At 37.2% G+C, this 20,241-nt stretch overlaps 1 protein-coding gene across 1 annotated transcript in view; it reads right to left on the bottom strand.

Annotated features, from left to right (window-relative positions):
- LOC146466497 (bromodomain and WD repeat-containing protein 3-like) overlaps positions 1 to 20,241 on the bottom strand; it is a 31,428-nt gene that overhangs the window by 9,120 nt on the left and 2,067 nt on the right. Inside the window, exons 6-34 of the mRNA XM_085127353.1 lie at positions 18,723 to 18,815; positions 18,393 to 18,478; positions 17,589 to 17,663; positions 17,353 to 17,493; positions 16,612 to 16,692; positions 15,977 to 16,005; positions 15,310 to 15,381; positions 14,312 to 14,382; positions 13,647 to 13,747; positions 12,642 to 12,682; positions 12,177 to 12,275; positions 11,946 to 11,997; positions 11,370 to 11,471; positions 10,773 to 10,839; positions 10,552 to 10,619; positions 10,112 to 10,240; positions 9,504 to 9,581; positions 8,491 to 8,713; positions 7,812 to 8,025; positions 6,804 to 6,900; positions 5,691 to 5,929; positions 5,115 to 5,328; positions 4,349 to 4,471; positions 3,660 to 3,767; positions 2,253 to 2,325; positions 2,088 to 2,139; positions 1,741 to 1,823; positions 875 to 986; positions 649 to 710 (exon numbers count right to left, since the gene is read on the bottom strand). Coding sequence (XP_084983479.1) covers positions 649 to 710; positions 875 to 986; positions 1,741 to 1,823; positions 2,088 to 2,139; positions 2,253 to 2,325; positions 3,660 to 3,767; positions 4,349 to 4,471; positions 5,115 to 5,328; positions 5,691 to 5,929; positions 6,804 to 6,900; positions 7,812 to 8,025; positions 8,491 to 8,713; positions 9,504 to 9,581; positions 10,112 to 10,240; positions 10,552 to 10,619; positions 10,773 to 10,839; positions 11,370 to 11,471; positions 11,946 to 11,997; positions 12,177 to 12,275; positions 12,642 to 12,682; positions 13,647 to 13,747; positions 14,312 to 14,382; positions 15,310 to 15,381; positions 15,977 to 16,005; positions 16,612 to 16,692; positions 17,353 to 17,493; positions 17,589 to 17,663; positions 18,393 to 18,478; positions 18,723 to 18,815 — 2,985 coding nt within the window. The remainder of the gene's footprint in view (positions 1 to 648; positions 711 to 874; positions 987 to 1,740; positions 1,824 to 2,087; positions 2,140 to 2,252; positions 2,326 to 3,659; positions 3,768 to 4,348; positions 4,472 to 5,114; positions 5,329 to 5,690; positions 5,930 to 6,803; positions 6,901 to 7,811; positions 8,026 to 8,490; positions 8,714 to 9,503; positions 9,582 to 10,111; positions 10,241 to 10,551; positions 10,620 to 10,772; positions 10,840 to 11,369; positions 11,472 to 11,945; positions 11,998 to 12,176; positions 12,276 to 12,641; positions 12,683 to 13,646; positions 13,748 to 14,311; positions 14,383 to 15,309; positions 15,382 to 15,976; positions 16,006 to 16,611; positions 16,693 to 17,352; positions 17,494 to 17,588; positions 17,664 to 18,392; positions 18,479 to 18,722; positions 18,816 to 20,241) is intronic.

Consider the following 20,241-nt stretch of genomic DNA (forward strand, 5'->3'; position numbering starts at 1 on the left):
GATATACTAAAAAAATATTCTTTTTAAAGTGAAACTTGTATGTTGACGTGTACTGGTCGGCATTTTTATGTCTTTATACCAGAGAGTGACTACATGCTTCATTTAGTATATTGTTAAATGATTTAGTCAACTCACAGACTTATTATCTTTGAGCTCTCAACGGACTTTTCTTATTTCTTACGTTTGAGCGCCGTTAATTTATAGGTCGACTAATAAGCTTGCAGCGTTCGTACATAACTTGCTCAAGTTGTTCAAGATAGGTTAAAATGTCTTAAAACCTCACGACAACACTTTCTGTCGTATTTGGTAGTTGTACGTCATTTTCCCTTCATCAAAGAAATTGAATTGGACAGATATTTGCTCGTTCTCTAAATATTACGAGTATGGTAGTTACGAAAAGAAAAGGAAAAATTAGTTGTCAATATAACACATTCACGTGATAGAGGGGTATTTCTGGCCGACTAGATCTATCTTCTCCAGAAATCCAACAAATCATTCGGTTATGACGATGATTCAATTTATCACCTCGATGTTTTAGGATTATTTTTTGAACGTTCTGTATTACTGAAAGGGCACTTCATAGAAACATGGATGATTGGGCGTTAATGCGGCACAATAAAAGTTAATGGCACATTATCCAGTACTCACCACGCTCCGTGACAGGCTGTAGGTCCCAGGGGCTCATTCGCTCTACCTCACCAGTGTCCCAACTAAAAAAACCCACATATTGTTACAGTTACTATGGAGATGAACTCAAAGCCAACACGACGCGCTGTTTATATGCGTATTTGATGCCCCCTCTGAACAATAGAGGCTTTTCTAAAATGTTTTTTTGAAGTAAAATTTTCTCAGTTTGCTTTCTTTCTTGTCTTACCTAACAGTGAAGCACTGGAAATGAGAATCCGGAAACTCGGTTTGGAAAGGACTTCTATCAGTTATTTCACCGGCCCACCAAGTCTCGTCTATTACACTACGGAAACGATCACCTGAAATGACAAGAGAGAACGGCTATGACTGACTGAAGAAATCAACCCGACAGATGAAACACAACACTGATAAACTACTAACAAATTGTGACTCCGGTTTCTCAACCGCTCTTTTTTGTCCTTTCTGATACAGACAAGAACATGTAAAGCCTGGTTCTATACGAACGTCATAAAATAAAATTCTCATTCAATAGAGAGATTTAGAATCGCGTTTGTTTTCTTGAAAAAAAAAAATGAGTACATAAATGAGTATAGTGCAAAATAACAACAACAACAACAACATTAACTTTATTTTTACAACCTGAAAAAAGGCCTTTGTAGCTCGCAGTAAGCAGAGCTATTCTAGGCGGGCTACTTAAACTGACAATATATAGTCAATAACTCTGACCTTTGATTCTAAAGCAAAACTACTCAATTTACTGAGAAACTGAAATCAGCGAGCGACGAATGAAGGATAAACAAAGTCACGTGACCAGTCATTTCCGTAAACGTAATCCTAAAACTCCCTTACGCGTTGAAATCGTAAACGACAGCCAACAAATGTGAAAAACGGCGGGAAAATCATGATCACAGGGTTATTTTTGCCATAAACAGGGTGCAAAATCTCTCTGGTGACGTATAACCAGCACTGCACACAGTTCTAAGTTGAGCAATTTTGCAGTGATGGAGGGGGCTGCCTACCAAATGCACCTTTTTTGCTCGCAATGTTGTGTGCGCAGTGTTTCTAATCCTCATTTATAACGGATCAACATACCTGGTCTCCAGTTCCTACTCACTGACAAGTCAAATGTTTGTCGTAATATAAGGAAGTCTAACACATCTGGCATGTCGTGATATCTGAAAAAAAGAATACAAAATTAATGAAAACATATAAGGGAATGTGTATGGAAGAAATTCGGCATGGTTTGGTATCATGATAAGAAAAGCGGTTTACATAAGGTTTGAAATATCGAAGAGTGGACGATTTGAGATCACTACTTCTCAAAGAGTATGATTTTCCGAACAGCGGCTGGGAATCGAGTCTAGATTGCCCTTGTCTTTTCTTTAACAATTAAATCGAGTTTGAGAACTACCAGGCGAATACTTCACAAATAAACCTACTTGACAGTGAAGGATGCCCCAGTGCTGCTTCCCGTTTCAGGATTTATCAGAGCTGTGAAACAATAAATAAATAAATAAATTAATTAATTAATTAAATGAATAAATTTCGTTCATTAGTTTAAAATGCATTTACTACAGAGGTGCAGAAATTTACATGCATCTTACCCAACTTTAAACAGCACAGGGTTGGTGGTCCGACAGAGTAATGTAAGCTTACAATCCGACACAACTCTTCACCCTATCAAACACAAGTTAATATACATACACTGCATGAGGTACACTCCTAAACGACGTCTTTACAGTATGCCCTCAGCAGAGAGCTAACCGTCAGATACAACAGGAGGCAGCCAATACGTGTGAAAAGGGAATAATCAGTATTCAGCTACAGGTTTACAGCAAGGCCAGCGAAGCCGCATATGGGAGGCAGGTACAATTTTTCTCAAAAAACTGATATTTTCAAGACCATTAGTTTTTGGTGTAGGCATAATGAGCATTCCAAGGTAAAATACTTCGCATGGCACTTCTAGGGCCCAACTGTTCGAAAGCTGATAACACTAACACATGATTTTATGTAAGAGATAAATACCGAGAACGGAGGTATTAATCCATATACATCCCGAGGGCCGTAGGCCCGAGGGATGTATATGGATTAATACCGACGTTCGATCTGACTTATTTCATGAAATTATTCCTTTGTTCAAGGGGACAAACGCCGGCTAATTAGTACCGTCACACTTAGGTGAGAAACGGAGAACAATAGAAGCAACCTGATGTGTGCGTTTCTCGCAGTACTGCTAATGTAAATGAGGGATTTATCTGTATAAATCCCTCGTTTCAGTTAGTTTAATATTCATGAAGTATGTAAGTTAAATAAAGGATGTTGAATAACAAAAGAAAATGTGTGATTCATGAAATAAGTCATGTTTAAAACACGAGCAGCAGTGTTTTATCGGGATTTAAAACCACGAGGCGCAGCCGAGTGGTTTTAGACACAATAAAACACGCGCTGCGAGTTTTTTGAACGGCTTCAAAAACATTCCTGGAAAAGCGTGTGTCAAGAGAGTTCATAACAATGATGCTTTTGTGAACGTTGGAAATTTGCATACGAGAAAAACATCAAACACCGCATACTAATAAGGAGGTTTTATCGGGTTTTAAACCCACTGCACGTAATGTTTTATCGACCATTTGATAGGTCAATGGGCTTATGAATTATTAATGAGCTTTTGAAGAAATCGTTAAGCATGAACATTGCTTCATTTTTTAACGTTATCTAAGTCAGAATACGAGATTTAGCCCTCCCCTGTCCTCGCTCCAGACCAGGGAAAAACAATTAAGAAATCCTTTTTCAACACTGAGCCAAAAGATAAATTGAAAAAAATCCCTTAAGTCCTGTCCTTCTTGCCATAACTGGAAAGCAGTGAAAGAGTCAGGTCTCTTTCGTTAGATGATAGAATCGTTTCTCTCCTTACCTACCTACTTCACTTTGTTACAAAAAAAGGAAAGGAGAACTTAGAAGTATATCACTGCCCGTGGATTGCACACAAGGTGCACATTAGTCAGCTTCATTACCTTTAATCTCAGTTTATGGAAGCATTGCTTCTTTGGGTTGACATCGTAGCATTTCGTGGCCATCACTTCTCTGACATAAAGTTCATGGCCTTGACGAAGATAATACACCTACAAAACATGGCAGAGGGAGTTGAAACACAAGATGTTATTTGTAACTTGGGGACCAGGGATGACGCATTTTACAAAAGAAAAACTCTAGCTTTTCAGTCGTCGTAGTCAAAATTAAACCCAAACTTCTGAACAGATATTAAACGAGACAAATCGTTGAGCATACGTGATACTGTATATCATGACTGAATTGAACGTTTGCTCGGAAAGTGGATGTTTATTTGCACAGAAATCGGGTGTTTCCTTACAAAAAAGTTGGATGTTTGCTTCGCTCGGAAAATGGATGTTTATTTGCACAGAAATCTGATAATGGTTGTAAAAAAATTAGATGTTTGCTTCGCTCGGCAAGTCGATGTTTATTTGCACAGAAATTTGATGTTTGTTTGCAAAAAAGTTTGAGGGTTTGCTTGCTCAGAAACTGGACGTTTACTTGCACAGAAATCTGATGTTTGTTTCCAAGAAAAGTTGGATGTTTTCTTCGCTCGGAAAGTGGAGGTTTGTTTGCAGAAAGTTGAATATTTGCTTGCTCGGAAAGTGAAATTTAACTTCTTAAGTGGATGTTAAGTAATGATCAAGCCTACCTCATCACCGATTTGCGGCACGTAGGGTGAAATACGGTTCACTGTGCACATTAGCCAATCAGGAGGTTGGTAGAGGGTCAGTAACTCCTGCGCTTCATCCCCAACTTTAGGCTTCTTAGATGGCTGAAAAGAAAAAAAAAACAAGTCCAAATGGATTTAATTACGATGCAAAAAAGCAATTTTCTACTTAAAAGAAAAAACCTTTTCAAGGCGACAAGGTACGAACGAGAGAAACTTATTGAAGCAATGTTTCAAAGCAATTCTACGTTTGAGGCCGTGTATCACTTTAGAAGTTATCCTTTCTGATCACGATTATTTCACCAAGAGGTACACACTTATCATGCCATTCAGATACTACATTACCCTGCTAGGAAAGCTTTCTTTCTGGTTAGTCTTTTAGCATGTACGGAGTCGTTCGCGTCTCTGTATTCGTCTTGTCCCGCTTCGATTAGATTTGTAACTATTTGCGGTACAAGCCGTTCAGTCTGTTACTTTTCAAATAAATTGTTGTTCTTGTTGTTGTAGTTAACTTGTTTAGCGTCCCCGAGCCAACTACGCGAATGAGTATCAGAGACGCGAACGACTTCATACATGCTAAAAGACGTACCAGAAAGAAACGCTCTGCTAGCAGGGTAATAGTACATAGAACTCAAAACTAAATTTCACTGTTTGTTCTATAACAAAAAAAAAAGGAATTACGTGTCCCCGACGAAGACAACTTGTAAGTCAACTGGTATAAACCGACGATAATGAACAACAAACTCACTCTCTTCTTCTTGGCCGGTTTCCTGCTCTTTTTGCTTTCTTTCTTAACCTTTGGCTGGCGCTGTGGTGAACTGGGGCCTGGCTGAGCCTGTTCAGTTCCTTCCTCCTCAGATGTACTCAGCACTCTACAGACACGCCGCGGCCGACGATTCTCGGTCTGTTGTTGCGTTCTTAGCCCCACTTCTTCAGTCCAATCAGAATATTCGCTTGACTCACTGTAAGTGAATATACGGAAAAGATCCAACTTGTTTATGCCAACTACAAACTCAACCAACTCAACTGGAATATTATTGGACGTGACCAAGAGAAATCAGTAAAGCGTTGATCCTTCTTTCTTCGGTTCACGTTTCTTTATGTGTTTCTGATTTATTTTGTTAGGTAGATACTGGTGTGCGTGTTTTGCCTCTGTTGTGTTTGTCTTCTCTTTTCTCTGTGTTTTCCGGTCACAATATGGCTTCCTTGTTCTTTAACTCTCAAGTTATTTTAGGAAGCCAATACCCCTTTTTCTATTTTATGTCATTTCAGCTATAGTGCCCTGTAGAGGTAGAATAAAGCTCTAGATCTACACTTCCCTTACCTGCTACTTTCAGACCATTCTTCCTCATCATCCTCTTCCTCAGTATCACTAGGCGTGGCTGCTGCCTCCTCTTCCGCTGATTCCTCCACATCCAAGGCAGCTGCAGCCCTGGTGGAATAAGCTGGCCGCCTTGTTCCACGAGAGTGCTGCCCTGCTGTTCGCCGGCTTGAGGTGCGGCGAGCAGCTTGTTGGGGTCTCTCCTCAACAGGGCGTGGTGGTTCTGGGACATGAACCGTTATCTGTACAAAAATACGAAGTCAAGATTTTTAATTGTTACCGATATATGGTTGGACTGCTTTTTTTTCTAAGTGGTCCGAATTGTGCTAAATTTTGCCTTTCCAAAGGACAGACTGTGTGCTTTAAAATATATTTGCATCTCCAATTGGTAGATCCAAAAGGTTATCCTTTTATGATGGAGATCCCATGGCTTGGCAAGAAGCCTAGAGTACTTGAAGAGCTCAGTGCATAACTGACCTACAATGCAGTTTAGATTACTTTCTGTTGTTTTAGCTCAGATTCAGCAGAGTTTTACATGTGGTCTTCAGTTCCTTCAGAAAACGTTGCTCCAATGTTTCATCCGCTGCTTTGAGCTTCTTTTTGTGATAAAAACGGAAATCTTGCCCATTGTCATAGAGTTTTATTGCAAACGAACCATTAAGTTATGGATACGGGCTGTTTGAATCTAAGAAGAAAATTGGGGGGAACCAGGTTCAAAGATAATTACAAAACCATAACCCTTTTTGAATTCCATTCGGGCTTGCTGAGATCTGGTTGTCCAGCAAAGCCCACAAGCTGTGCAAAAATACCTTTGTATTAGAAAGACTACCCTGTGATGCACAGAATACTCGCTAACAAGAAGAGGCACCATCCTCGATGTGCTTTTCTAAGGTTTCACTGTACTGCTGATATTTCTGTCCAAGCCAAAGCCTACAAGACTTTATACTGGATCCGATAGTATCAAGCTCAACTTTGGCTAGCCGTAACTGTATTCTTTACACTTGCACCTCTGTCCATGCCAAAAAACTACAAACCAGTCTACTGGATCTGATAGCACCAGGCGTAATTCTAGCTAGACAAAAGCGTATTGTTTATAAACATGGTACAGCTACTCACTCTCTTTGTTGTTGAGGGCAACGCACGTCTCTTCTTTTCTCTAAGATAGTGAAGCATTTCCTCTCTTCCCTGCATCAGCCGTCTCTCCTCATCATATCTTGGGGGTAAAAAGAAACAATTTTCAGTCACAGTCATGTGTTTGGTGTTAGATTGAGCTAGTGATATCACTTCTACTACACATTAAGACAATATTGTCAGGTTTGTGCTGCAATGATTTTCACTACGGCTGACTTATTTCATTTTGACTATTGTCATATTTTAACAATACATTAAACTGCAATTGCTATCAGTGGGGAGCAGGGAATGCGTAATGGTGAGAGCACTCGACTCCCAGCAATGTGGCCCGAGTTCAATTCTCAGACTAGCATCGTATGTAGGTTGAGTTTGTTGTTTTTCTCAAGGTACTCTGGTTTTCTCCTCTCCTTAATAATAATAATAATAATAATAATAATAATAATAATAATAATAATAATAATAATAATAATAATAATAATAACAATCTTTTATTAGGAAGCTCCATCACTAAGAGTGGTTTACATAGAGGCCCTAAAACTAGATATATATTATATAATGATTCAACTAGAAATATTAAAATATAGAGCTAAAATCGAAATATATATAAACTTAAATATAAAAAGCAGAAAAAAGACACTTCTTAAAAATTGGCAAACTTGCTGAATTTCTTACAGTTCTCTCTAACTCATTTAAGTCTTTGAAACAGTGGTACCGCGAACAATGTTTTCCCCAATTGTATTTGATTTTGGGGAGCTTTACAGTGTCTCTGTTGCGAGTATTGTAGGAGTGCATATCGCTCTTTCTTACAATGTTCAAAGAATGATCCAGTTGGCCATCTTAAAAGACCAACATTCCAAATTCTGACTCAATCTGGACAATGTCCCCAATTTGCGCTCTGCACTACAACATTGAAACTAAAATAAAGTGAAGTCATTAAGCCATTAGTAATATACCACTGCTATGTTACTAATGGTTTATTTTATTAAAACTTACTTCGCAACACTAGGCTTCCTATTAGGTACAATTCGTCTGTTTCTCCAAGCTGCAGTATCAGCATCAGACACATCCTGTATAACAGGAACGTTACCATGGACCAACCTTACCCCTTCCACATCACCCATCTGCCGCATGCCTTGATTACGACTTCCTCCAGGACTCTGAAGGGGTGGTACGGGGCCTTGACCATGTGGGGGTGGGGATTGAATAGCTGTAATGAGACAATTACATTTCAGGGAGGACTCAATGGTGCAAGTACCTTCATCTCATCCCTAACTAGAATATACAATTTAATATGGCTAGGGACCAACTCGAAACTCACCAGTTTATTTAGCCTCTAGGCTCTAATGTTTGACAACAAAATACTGTACTTGTTCTTAATTAATGTCCTAGTTAGTTACAATTATTATTTTTTTGTTGGAAAGACTCATGTGCTTTATATATGTAGTTGTTTATTTTTTTTTGTTTATCCCTTACCATAATCTAAACAAAGGGAGATAAAACTGAACTGGTTTGAAAATGTTTAACTTGGTTTTTTCCTTTCCTTGTTACGTCCACATGCCCACTACAAGTATGTACTGCTCAATTTCTCAAAAGTAATTCAGTTACTTAAACTCCCTGGAAACCTGATCTCCAATGAAAACGTTCAGTCCTAAAGAATGGCTATTCTACAAACCTGGTGCCATCGCTTGCGCCTCTGCTGCTTCAGCAGCTTCTATCTCGGCAAGGAGTGGAGGAAGATCCTCTCTTGGTGTGGGGGGTGGCTGAAGAGCTGGTCTAGGTGGACCCCGCACGTTACTACCGTGGCCTGGCACCAGGCGCTGGAAGTGGAGTGGGTGAGGATTTCCATCTACATCGACCAGGAAAGGAGGCGGCATGAGATGAGGGTCTGTCTGAGTCTGGAACATAAAACAAGTGAAAGTTAGGAAAAGAAAGTCAGCTGTGTTGAGGGGCAGTGTCACCTATTTTAGCGTGACAATGAATAACCAAAAAACGTTTTTGCTTCAATGGAATTGGTAAAATAATGGTTCCGTTTTGTTAACAGTAACCCTTCTAGTGCACAGATTCCAACTGCTGTTACAGTCAATCCACGTCACGCGTGACCGGTATTTTTGAAATTTACATGTCAGTTTTGAACATCGCCAACGAGGTTTCAGAGTTCCCGTAGAAATTTTCCTAGTTTATTGACGGTATAAAGCTATGAATTTTTCTTTACATTACAGCATTAAGTATTTAAAGAATAACAATTGTTTCCCAAGTATTTTGAATCTTTTTTTTTTCTGTTTGTGCGTCTTTTTCGGAAAGATTTCCAGAGAAATGTTCACTATTCCATTCACATGTTGGAAATTAGGAAGAGAAATTCGAATGTTCTTTTCATTTTCGGAAATACTGGTCACGCGTGACGTGGATTGACTGTAATTATGTTTGGCTGCAGATGGCTGGGATGGAAACGGATCGCAACTTGAAAAAATTGATCATAGTTTGCTCTTCCAAGGAAAAAAACCTTAGTTAATATTTTTTTCCCTGTGCTGTAAGAGCGATTTCAAGTTATAAAACAGGTTCTTTGTCAAAAATCGGAGCAGTTTTGACCAAAATTCAGCAAAGTCACCATGGTAGTGCCCCTTTAAGTCTGTCACGAGAAATATTAGGGTTGGTCCTTGAGTAAAGACAATTCATGTATGGAATTACCTGCTCATCCAAAACATAGTTGTTAGAGTCTCTTATTAGTGGTCTGTAGTCTGTATGAAAAAACTGCTCGCTTGGAACCTGTTGTGGTAATAACATGTACATTAGTAAGAGGAGTTAGACGACCCATTATATAAAGAACTAACCACTGCACATAAAGTAACAGAATTACTGTAAATGCTATGTACTCCTGTACTGCTTGAGTTAACTTGAAGTTAACAGTGCGCCTCCATTGGCTCTCAGATGGTATTTACTAAATAAAATGAGGCTTCCTCACTAGGTCATACAAGCAAAAGTTAAACATTAATTTTGATTGAGAAAATGGCGGTAAATCTTTACAGCCTGTACTCTTCCATGTTACTCTGAGTTCCAAATGTAGTGAACTTGATAACTTCAAAAAAAGCTGTGTTATACGAATTTCTGAATTATGTTTGCTGTGCATAAAAAACTGCATTAAGAAGAGAACTGTTATAAAATGTTTTGACAAAACTTGGTAATAGGTCCCTTAAATGACTGAATCTTGATGTCCACCTGGACTAAATCTCGGGGAACAATGACAGTTGCAAAGTTGACATACATGTACAGTATATTACAGAGTATTAGAGCCTCACCCTACTGTATCGCTCACTGGATCCATACCCAAAGATACATAAGTGGCCATGACTGTCTGTACAAGCAAATTTGAGGCCATCAGAAGAAAACTTGCAATCAAACACAGCTCCATGCCCTTGACCTTCAAGCTGAAAAGCAGAAAAAGATATGCATCAAGTTGGCAATTAAGCCTTGTGATTCAACACTCAAATTTGGGTTTTCCTTAGTAACAAGAAAACCAATATCCCATTGTGCAGTTCCAGAAAATATCCATACTCTCCTCACGGAAGGTATTTTGTTTTGCACCCGCCATTCCCCCAGGAAATTCCAGTTTAGCTTCATATTATGCTTCTAAAATTTTGACTTTTAAGACCCCACTCCCCCTAGGAATTTCCGATGACCTTCCGTGGGGTGGGTGTGGATGTTTTCTGGAACTGCTCATTTTACATTCATTACTTACAGAATTGTAAAAACTTGTAATTTTCTCTCCAATCCTGAGATCCCATAAAATGACATATCCATCATGACCTAACAGAGAAATAATAAGATGGTAACTGTTAATTAAATTTAGGGAAGTTCTGCACGTGTTGAGTCATTTTATTTAGAGTACAATAGAGTTCCACTGTGATACAGATGTACACTGTAAAGTAATAAAATGCCAAATATATAGTGAAATTTCACCTGCACTAAGGAGAATATGAGGATCAGTGGGATGAGCCTCTAACACAAACACTTCATCCTGATGACCCTGGAAAGAAAACAAACAAATTACCGGTAGTTACAAATGTTTCATTTTAACAACAAAGTTTATGACTAAAAGTAAATTGGCAACCACATGTAAGTTTGGTTCTACAGTCTGTAACATAACATAGGAATTGGTGCAGTGTTGACTAAAAAGTTGTTGCATTAGAGTTAAAAACGGTGGTGGGGGGATCCAGGAAGAGGGTTGAGGGGGTTGTAGTGCTCACTATAACGACTTAAAAATACTAGATCTGCATTATTTTTAATCCTCCTTTTCAAAGATTTCTGGTGTAACACAACCTCTGACTCTAAGCTATTGCAGATTGCAGTTACAGTGCAACTTGTCTAATACCAGTAGAGTGAGTAAAATACTATTAATTTTTATTAGGCTGAAACAATTAGTCAAAAACATTCAAATTATGTTCTTTTAACTTTTTTAGCATAATAAAATAGTATTTTAAATCTTAAGCGATAGTGTTACATAGTTAAATATAAAATTATTAATAATATTTACATGTATGTAGAGATGTCACTTACAGAGAGCACAAGGGAGAGGTTACCAGTAGCGGCTTCCCAAACTTTCAAAGTGTTATCATTTACAGCTGTGATAACATGCTGGTCCCAAAGATCCCAGCCAACCTAACAGTAATAAATAAATTTTAATAATCAAGTCAGTCACCAAGACAAATGTGATTGGAAAAACATTAATTTTGTTGTCTATTAATTAAGTGGCTCTCAGCTTGTTTTTAAGTATAGTAATCAAGATCTTCATTCATAAAAATCATAATTTTGCATCAATGGTGTGGTTCTCCATATCCACCCAAAGTCAATGGAAATTATACGGGGGTGGGGTGGGGTGGGGTGGTTGGGTCTCAATACCAAATTTTTCAAAAGGAAAGTAAGACACTAAAAACTGGAATTTCCAGAGGTTGGTAGGGTTCAAAACAAAGCAAACCCTATATGCTATATGCTCTCTGGAACCAAATATTAAGTAGATAATTATTTAATTGTTACATATCTAAAATAAACAACCTTGTATTAGCAAGTCCTCATGTAACAAATTTGCTGTTCTTATTTGTCAATGAATGTAAAAGCTTAATAGGGCAATCTTACCATAGTTACTCTTGGCTTAAGGGCTCGAACAGATTCTTCCACCTCTGGTGAACTGAAATAATAGAATTGGCAGAAAAAAAAAAGGAATGATGCATTTAAAGAGTTTTCATGGCAGGTGCCTTCAATTTGAAATTCAATCATAAAATAGTTGTATAAATAAAGTGTGTTTGTTGTTGTCGTTGTTTGTAATGAACAATTAATAAACAAATACTGCAGCACTTCATCACATACCCAGGAAGTCGTTTGCTGACATCAACTAAAATATGCTTCCACGTTGATCTGTGGAAATACCAGATTCTTGCTGTGCCATCTCTTGATCCACTCAGGAACCTGATAAAAATACGAGAGAGAGAGAGAGAGCATATATTATGTAACTACATCAAGAAGTCAACCTTTAGTTATCTATCATGTCTCCCACACATCAAATGTGCAGGTCCAGCATGGAGGGTGATTACAAATTATGAGAAAGAGGAAGGTCTTAACGAACCAAAACTTAATGGGAAATAATTTATTAACTACGTGTAAGTTAACTGGAATTTCCAGCAGGGTGGAGTGGGGTTCAAACAAACACTTCCATGGGGGGGGGGGGGGGATGGATATGGAAATTTTCTGCCATTGTAAAAAGCAATGTTAAAAGCAAAGGAATGCATAATTATTTTGTCGATTAGATATATGCAAATAATAATGGAATTGTACCTGTCTCCTTTATGGCTAAATTGAATACTGTCTACATGATCCTTGAGAGTAAGAAAGAGAAACATCACATTTTTATTGACACATCTGACCAAACTAACTAAATGATCACATGTGATAAGATTTGTAAGTTATAATAATTATCTTATAAAACAAAAAGCCCCTTGATTCATGCCCCCAATTCAATGAGTTGAAATAATGATGATATTAGAAACAAAAAGAGGATAATAATTATTATGAAAATTATTGTAGAACCCAAATTTGAAATCAAAATCATCAAAGGGAGAGATTTTTTGACAGTTTCATATTTCCAACAAGTTATAAGGATTTCTATGGCCACCATATTTGCCCTCCAACATGCCACCCTAAACAACTCTCACCTTGCTAAATGTTTGTTCATTATGCTCAATGTTTTGTCAGCAATACTTAATGCTCCCTTGTTAATGTTACTTTGAAAATTTTGGTTCTGAAAAGATGGCATTCATACTATTACCAAGAAATCTATTCTGGTCACATGACCAGATACAAAATTACCATTCCGCATATATTTCCAAACCAATAAAAACTTTTGACATGAAAATCTTATAATAAATTATAATATATTTACAACACTCACAGTGGTCATTTTCAGGTGTCTAAACATAAAAATTTTCATGTATTAGAAGATCATGTAACTACATGATCTTCTAATGCAATTGGCCTATTCTGTAAACATGTTATCTGCTAAGCGTTTGTAAAATGTTTAATCAAAAGATGTTACAAATACACAAACTATCAATAATTGAAGGAGTGCACAGAATAAGGCATAATGTCTTTTGATGTAAGGTTAAATTCTCCTTTTGTTCCACAAGCGAAAACAAGGCAATTTGGAAAAAGAATCTGACTAGTAATTCATCAGAAGTCACTTAGAGCTTTTTTCCAGGCATCCCTTCAATTAGCTGATAACTACAAGCAAACCACTACATATTAGGTATTATGACTAATAAATAAAGATGATAGCTAGCTTACATTATGTACATCTAACTCAGCAAGTCTTTCAGGAGGTCCTGGGGCCATCTGGTAAATTCTAATGATATGATCCGTGCTTCCAGATACTAAAAAACTCCCTCCTACAACAAGAAAAACTTGTTTTGTAAATGAATTTGATATTGAAAACAAGTACATGTATACTCTAAAGAACCAAGCACTTATCAAAATGGCAAGTTGTGCAATGGAGAAATTAATTTTTTTAGTATCATGATTATAAGGAATGATGATGATGATGAGGATAATATATAATATTTTAATTATTATTTACAATAATTATTATAATAATTGAACAATTAGATTATAAGCTCACGGTTTCTATCGTGTGATGCCCAAATCAGCTATCACGCGTAGAAATTGAGAGCGAATAATCTAATTCATTGTTTTAGTATAAATCTACTAGTCGTTCAAAACTTAGGTAACAAGTAAATTATCCAAATCCTCCTTACAGACACCTCACAAACACGAAAAAGTGGGCTGAATTTTGTTGACAACCGCTACTCACTATCTATCACAGAATAGATAATGGGTAGCGTAGCCAATCAGAGAACGACATTCGTAATAGAACACTAGTAGATTTATACTAATTAATATTATAGTTAATCTGCACAGTTATAGAATGATAGTATGGCTGAATTCAAGATTACCTGGACTGAAGGATGAACAGATCATCTGTGTACCAGGACGTGACTTCTCTATGAATCTTATTGGTCTTGGACTGAACAGAAAATAAATCAATCAACTCAGGATCTATGCAAGATTATTTCATGAATCACACATTTTCTTTTGTTATTCAACATCCTTTATTTAACTTACATACTTCATGAATATTAAACTAACTGAAACGAGGGATTTATACAGATAAATCCCTCATTTACATTAGCAGTACTGCGAGAAACGCACACATCAGGTTGCTTCTATTGTTCTCCGTTTCTCACCTAAGTGTGACGGTACTAATTAGCCGGCGTTTGTCCCCTTGAACAAAGGAATAATTTCATGAAATAAGTCAGATAAATACCTCGAACGTCGGTATTAATCCATATACATCCCTCGGGCCTACGGTCCTTGGGATGTATATGGATTAATACCTCCGTTCTCGGTATTTATCTCTTACATATCATAGTTATTTTTTACTGTAAAGAAAACTCAAAGAAGAAAGATAGGGTCACTCAGTTATTAAAAGACAGTTAAGACGGTGTTTAACAAAACCACATTCTAAGCGATTTCCAATTTTGCCAACAATCATATCTTAACATTGTCTACTGCCGACGGTAACAAGAAGGCTTGCATCCCAGACTAGAAAACTATTTATCTGCTTAAAATAAACCACTTGTAAACAGATTTGGAGGCCCACTGATTGTCTTAAGCCGCGGCCTAAGTTAGACTCTGTTTAAATAACTGGCCCATAAACTAAGTTCATTTGTCAAGTGTGAACTAGTATTCTACTCAGGGTTGAACATGAAATTTCATTAAAAGCTGAAAAAAAAACCAAAAAAAAAAAAAACCAAGACTACAAAACTTTGCAGTGCTAAAAGCAAGTAAACTGAGCCATGAATTAAATGTTGAGATCACTTCTTTGAAAAATGCAAATAAAATATTTCCCTTTTCCCAAAATTTGAGCATGTAATACAGCAAAAGTACTCACTTAAAGGTTAAGGTGGCCAAGTCCCATTTCCAAAAACAAATTGTTCCATCACCACCAGTTGATACCAGATATCTACCACAACAAAACAATGACAATAACAAAAATACATGTCAAATTCTGAACATCAAACATCCACCCCACCCCCACACCCAACTCTGATTCCAAGTCCTTAGACTGCCCCAGCCCCACTCACCTTCTCCCAAGTAAATGTATAACCCCATTAACTGTTACGATTATCTGTTTTAATCAACATACTGCTTTATAATGATTACTTTTTGTTTTAAACTCTACCAATTTTAAAACAAAATTCCACCCACTAATAAGCCATTCTCCCACCCCTACACCCCTCCCCCCAAAAAACACATACAAGAGTCTGCTGAACAACTCTAAACATTATTATGAATTTGACGGCAACTCTACAATTTTTTGAAAATACTGTTACATGTAGTATTACTACTTTTGTACAAGGAACATATTTCAAATAATATTTGATACCTTCTTTGAAAAGATAACAAAGCTGACCAAAGGAAATACAAGTTAGAAAACTTGTTTGAATACCAGCAACAAATACAGGTGAAAGAGTTGGATAGATTAACTAAAAAGGTGTGAAGACTGAAGTACAACATGTACACTGTGATTACCAATAGTAAACAAACATTTCACCTACCTGGATTCATTTAAGGGAGATGGACAGAACTGTGGGGGAAAAAATGAAAATTGCCATTCATAATAATGTTTAACTGCCATTTTTACATGTTACAATACATCACAGGACAACATAAAGCTACTGCACAGCTGTATACATAAAATGACAGTATGCAAAAACTTTTGAAGGGCTTGGTGGAAAAAAATATTTTCATTAAACTCCCAAAACTGATCAAAAATAGAATTTTTGCAGACATTAGCTGCTGCTGAGTATTTCTTGTTATGTTACTATCTTTAGTTATCGCACTACTAATATTGCATTTCAAGTGCAAGACTGAAAATCCAAGAATACCGCCATAGCAAATGATGTTGTTACACTGTTCTGGACATAGCGGTTATTGCTCAATGGTACATGTATGATCAAATCATTGCATAAAATCAGTGGAATTAAGCCTTCAGACAAAACCGTCACTTAAGAAGACTTATTAACATCAACTTGAAATTCAAGGTTTTTATTTTAGCTCAATTTTAAGTTAATAAGACTTAGTTTTGAGCTTAATGTTTCACTTATCATGTCAGCTCTTATTTCTTCTTAGCAATAAAAAATTACCACTGGTTTCCAGAACATTAGAGAATCTGTAAACATGGATCCCATACCTGTAGTGAGGTGATCATGCCTGTGTGACCCTGAAGAACTGCTATAGGTGCTGTGGTTTTTAAAGACCACACTCGGATTACCTACAAATTAAGGAATTAAAATTCAAACCAACAAAATTAAACTTGCATAATACAATAACATCAATACTGGCTTCGAGCACAACTAAAATAATTTATAATGGGAAATGTAAAGGAAAATAATTGAACACCCAGAGAAAACTCTTTTATGGGCATCACTGCAGCTATAATGCTGGCAACAAACTGATTTCACAAACAAAGCAAAGAAAGATATCAACCTGACTGCGTACAAAAAGCTCAAGACTTAGTCTGCAAGCAAGCTTTCTTACTGGGGTCTCATGCAAGGTAAATTTGGGGCACTAGTGGGGAGTGAAGTGAGCCCCAATCCTCTTGTGTGAGACCCTAACTGGAGGGCTTGCTTGAAAGTTACTAAAGAGTCTACTTAGATACCAATAATATTATTGAAGGTGCCACTAATTAAAAGAAATTATTGGTAGCTTGGAGGGACCTACCCCAATACATGTGTATAGCACTAATGCCCTATAAAAGAGATTTAAAAATAAAATAATACATGGCAATCAGAAAAGACAAAGGGGGTGGGGCTTAGGTACATGTACGACTATGATTTACATGATTGCACATGTATCTCTTCGTTTTGCCTTTAGTTAGAAAGTAACACAATTTTAATATACTGTAATTATTATTACACATTTAGTGCATTACCTTGTCACAACTTCCAGCAGCTACCAGGGTGTTTTCATAATTAACTGCGATATCAGAGATCTCTGCCTGATGTCCTCTCAGAGTCGCAAGAAGTCGCCCATCCTCACTGGACCAAATCTTCACCAAACTGTCATCGGCTCCCTAAAAACAAATTATTTTTTAATTAGTTTATAATGTGAAATATATATTAAAATCAAGTACAATGAACATAAGGTGTAAAAGATACTACAACTTACTGTGATGATACATTCTCCACTTCTGTCAAAAAGGACACAATAGACTGCAGACAAATGACCAAGAATTCTGCGATGCTAAGGGGAACACAGGACATGTATTTAACAGTTTTAATAATTATTTTTAATTAGTGAACAGTACTATACTGTCCCTTACTACAGGCAACATAGGAGGATGCTAACTATTTTAATCTGAATATTCCAAATATGGCAGCTATTGAACAAACATGTATGATAGAAAATAACGGATGCCTTCCTATACATGTACAGAGTATTTTCTTTATTAATTTATGTAAATAATTTTAAAACAATACCTACTTAACTCTCTTCCTTAACCCCCTTCCCCCCACAACCCCCCAAGGGCCCATTAACGACCCTACTGTGCAGTTTCAGAAGAAATCCAATATATTTTGTATAATGCCTTCCCCTACTCCACAACAGTTCATTTCAAATACAGAAGGGGGGGGGGGGGGGGATTTGTATGAAGTAAAATTGCAATTTGCAGAGGGATTGGGATAAGTGAGAGGGGGGTGGGGTAGGCTTGTAAAAGAAATGTGAGCAGAATATCAATATTTTCTGGAACAACACTTCACAAAAATAACAGTCCCTTTTATAATACATTGAATAATGCAAAATACATAAGGATAGACTACGGGTACACCTTTTCACCATAACAATTTAACAACCTGTAAATGAGCTTGTGTCTAGTTCTCTCATAAATTCTTGTACTATAATACTTATTAGTGGAATAACGTGCACACATCTAATATTATTTCCTAAACAAACAAATGGCCATTGTGTTCATACCATGGATAATTTGGTGTAAAGGTTTTGTTGTGCCACATTTCTGATACTGGATGTCCCACTTATCTCTCTGCTGCACAGCACTTGACCTAAACATTCAATAACAAATTATCTGTTAGTCAAGCCATGCATAAATCACAGGCTACCAACATAGCTCTGACACTCGTCGCACTTTGCCTACCAATAAAAAGCAAATTAAACCAATCTAAACTTGGATACATGCCTTTGTCTATGCTCAGTGCCAGTTATATGCGGGTGACATATATATTAAATTTACTTCAAATTCTAACTGGTTTATAAGTGGCTAAATAACGGATACCTTCCTATACCTACCAATGTTTCCTGGAATCCTTCTTTTGACAGGCGGTAACAAAGGTGCTCCATGGTGGCAAACTGCTAATGAGCTCACACTTGGCTTGCTTGTGTCTAGGAAAACCAGGGTCATACACAACATTTGTAAGATATAAATATTTTCTATGCTTCTATAGTATTAGCAACAAAAAAATCAATCAAGGCTGGAAAAGACTTGAATATAAGCCAGTGTCTGGGAAATGAGCCCACGCTCGCCTCCAAAGGAGGGTGAGGAGGAGGAGGAGGAGCAAAACTGGACCCGAGGGAGCAGTGGAAATTGAGCCTAGGCTGGAAAACTGAGAAACTTAATAAACTTCCCCCAAATGTTCATGTGTGTTTCCATTTGAAAGTTCCCCCAAATGTTCATTTGATAAATTCAGTCCATAGAAAACATGTGAAAACATTTCCAATTTCGGTAGGGTTTTTTTCTTCTGTCCTCCCTTGGAAATGTCTTCATGTTTCTTTTAATTTTATAGAGAAAATGTGGAAAAAAAGTTGTTTGTTTCCTTCAGAGGGTTTGAATTAGGAACCTGTTAAAACCTGGTTTCTGAGGGTCAAATAAGGGCCCCTCCAGATCTTTCGAGGACCTCCTTTTTCATGAAAAGACACCCATGATATTTCAGTTTCTAATAGACAACACAATCATTAAAATCTATTGGTGTAAAATTAGTATTGTGAGAAATGGTCATGCAGAACTGTTCTTTGATAGCACATCAAATTTGTAGTAAAGGAAATAAAGGGAGATGTAAAGAATCGACCATAAGAGGACACAGAAAATATCTGAGCCCCAGATGGGATTCGAACCCACAACCCCACGTGTTCTAGATCAGATACTCTAACCTCTGAGCTAAATTTGTAGTGTAGCATAATTCAAGGTACAAAGTGTAAAGAATTTCAAACTGATATCACAAGAAAAAATGCATGGTCGCAAAAGGTATTCAATTTACAAGTTGTAAATTATAATTCTATGTGCCAACCAAGTTATGTTCCTTTGCTGTACAGTGTAATACCGTACTGTTGATCAGAGAATGCACAAAAAGAACTCTCTTTAAACCTTTCATGAAAATCAACGGTCTCCTTCATGTTCTGAATGTGAAATAGCAATTCTCCTATTACTGATTGGAAACACCATGTTTAGCCCCTCCAGCTTCAGGACTAGCATAGCTAGTGGGAGGGTGGGAGACCGGGGAGGGGAGACTTCCAAAAAAATTGGATAGGGGTGTGCGACCCGCTTCCCAAAACCCTTACCCTATTTATGACCAAAATCTGCGATTTTCCGTACCCTATTTATGACCTGACCAAAAATTTGATACCCTATTTATGACCTGATAGTGTCTGGTCAACTTCAATTCAAAACCCCTTGGAGCCCAGCACGTGACCGGAGTGTGTGACAAGCCGTTGCAGAACGTACACAGTTGCTGTAAACATCATGATGAAGAAGTATCTTCTTCAAAAACAACAACAACAACAACAACAACAACAACAAAAAAACGAATTCAAA

Source organism: Pavona decussata, unplaced genomic scaffold (genome assembly GCF_977016875.1).
Source record: "Pavona decussata unplaced genomic scaffold, jaPavDecu1.1 SCAFFOLD_143, whole genome shotgun sequence".
In the NCBI taxonomy this organism is placed as follows: Eukaryota; Metazoa; Cnidaria; class Anthozoa; order Scleractinia; family Agariciidae; genus Pavona; species Pavona decussata.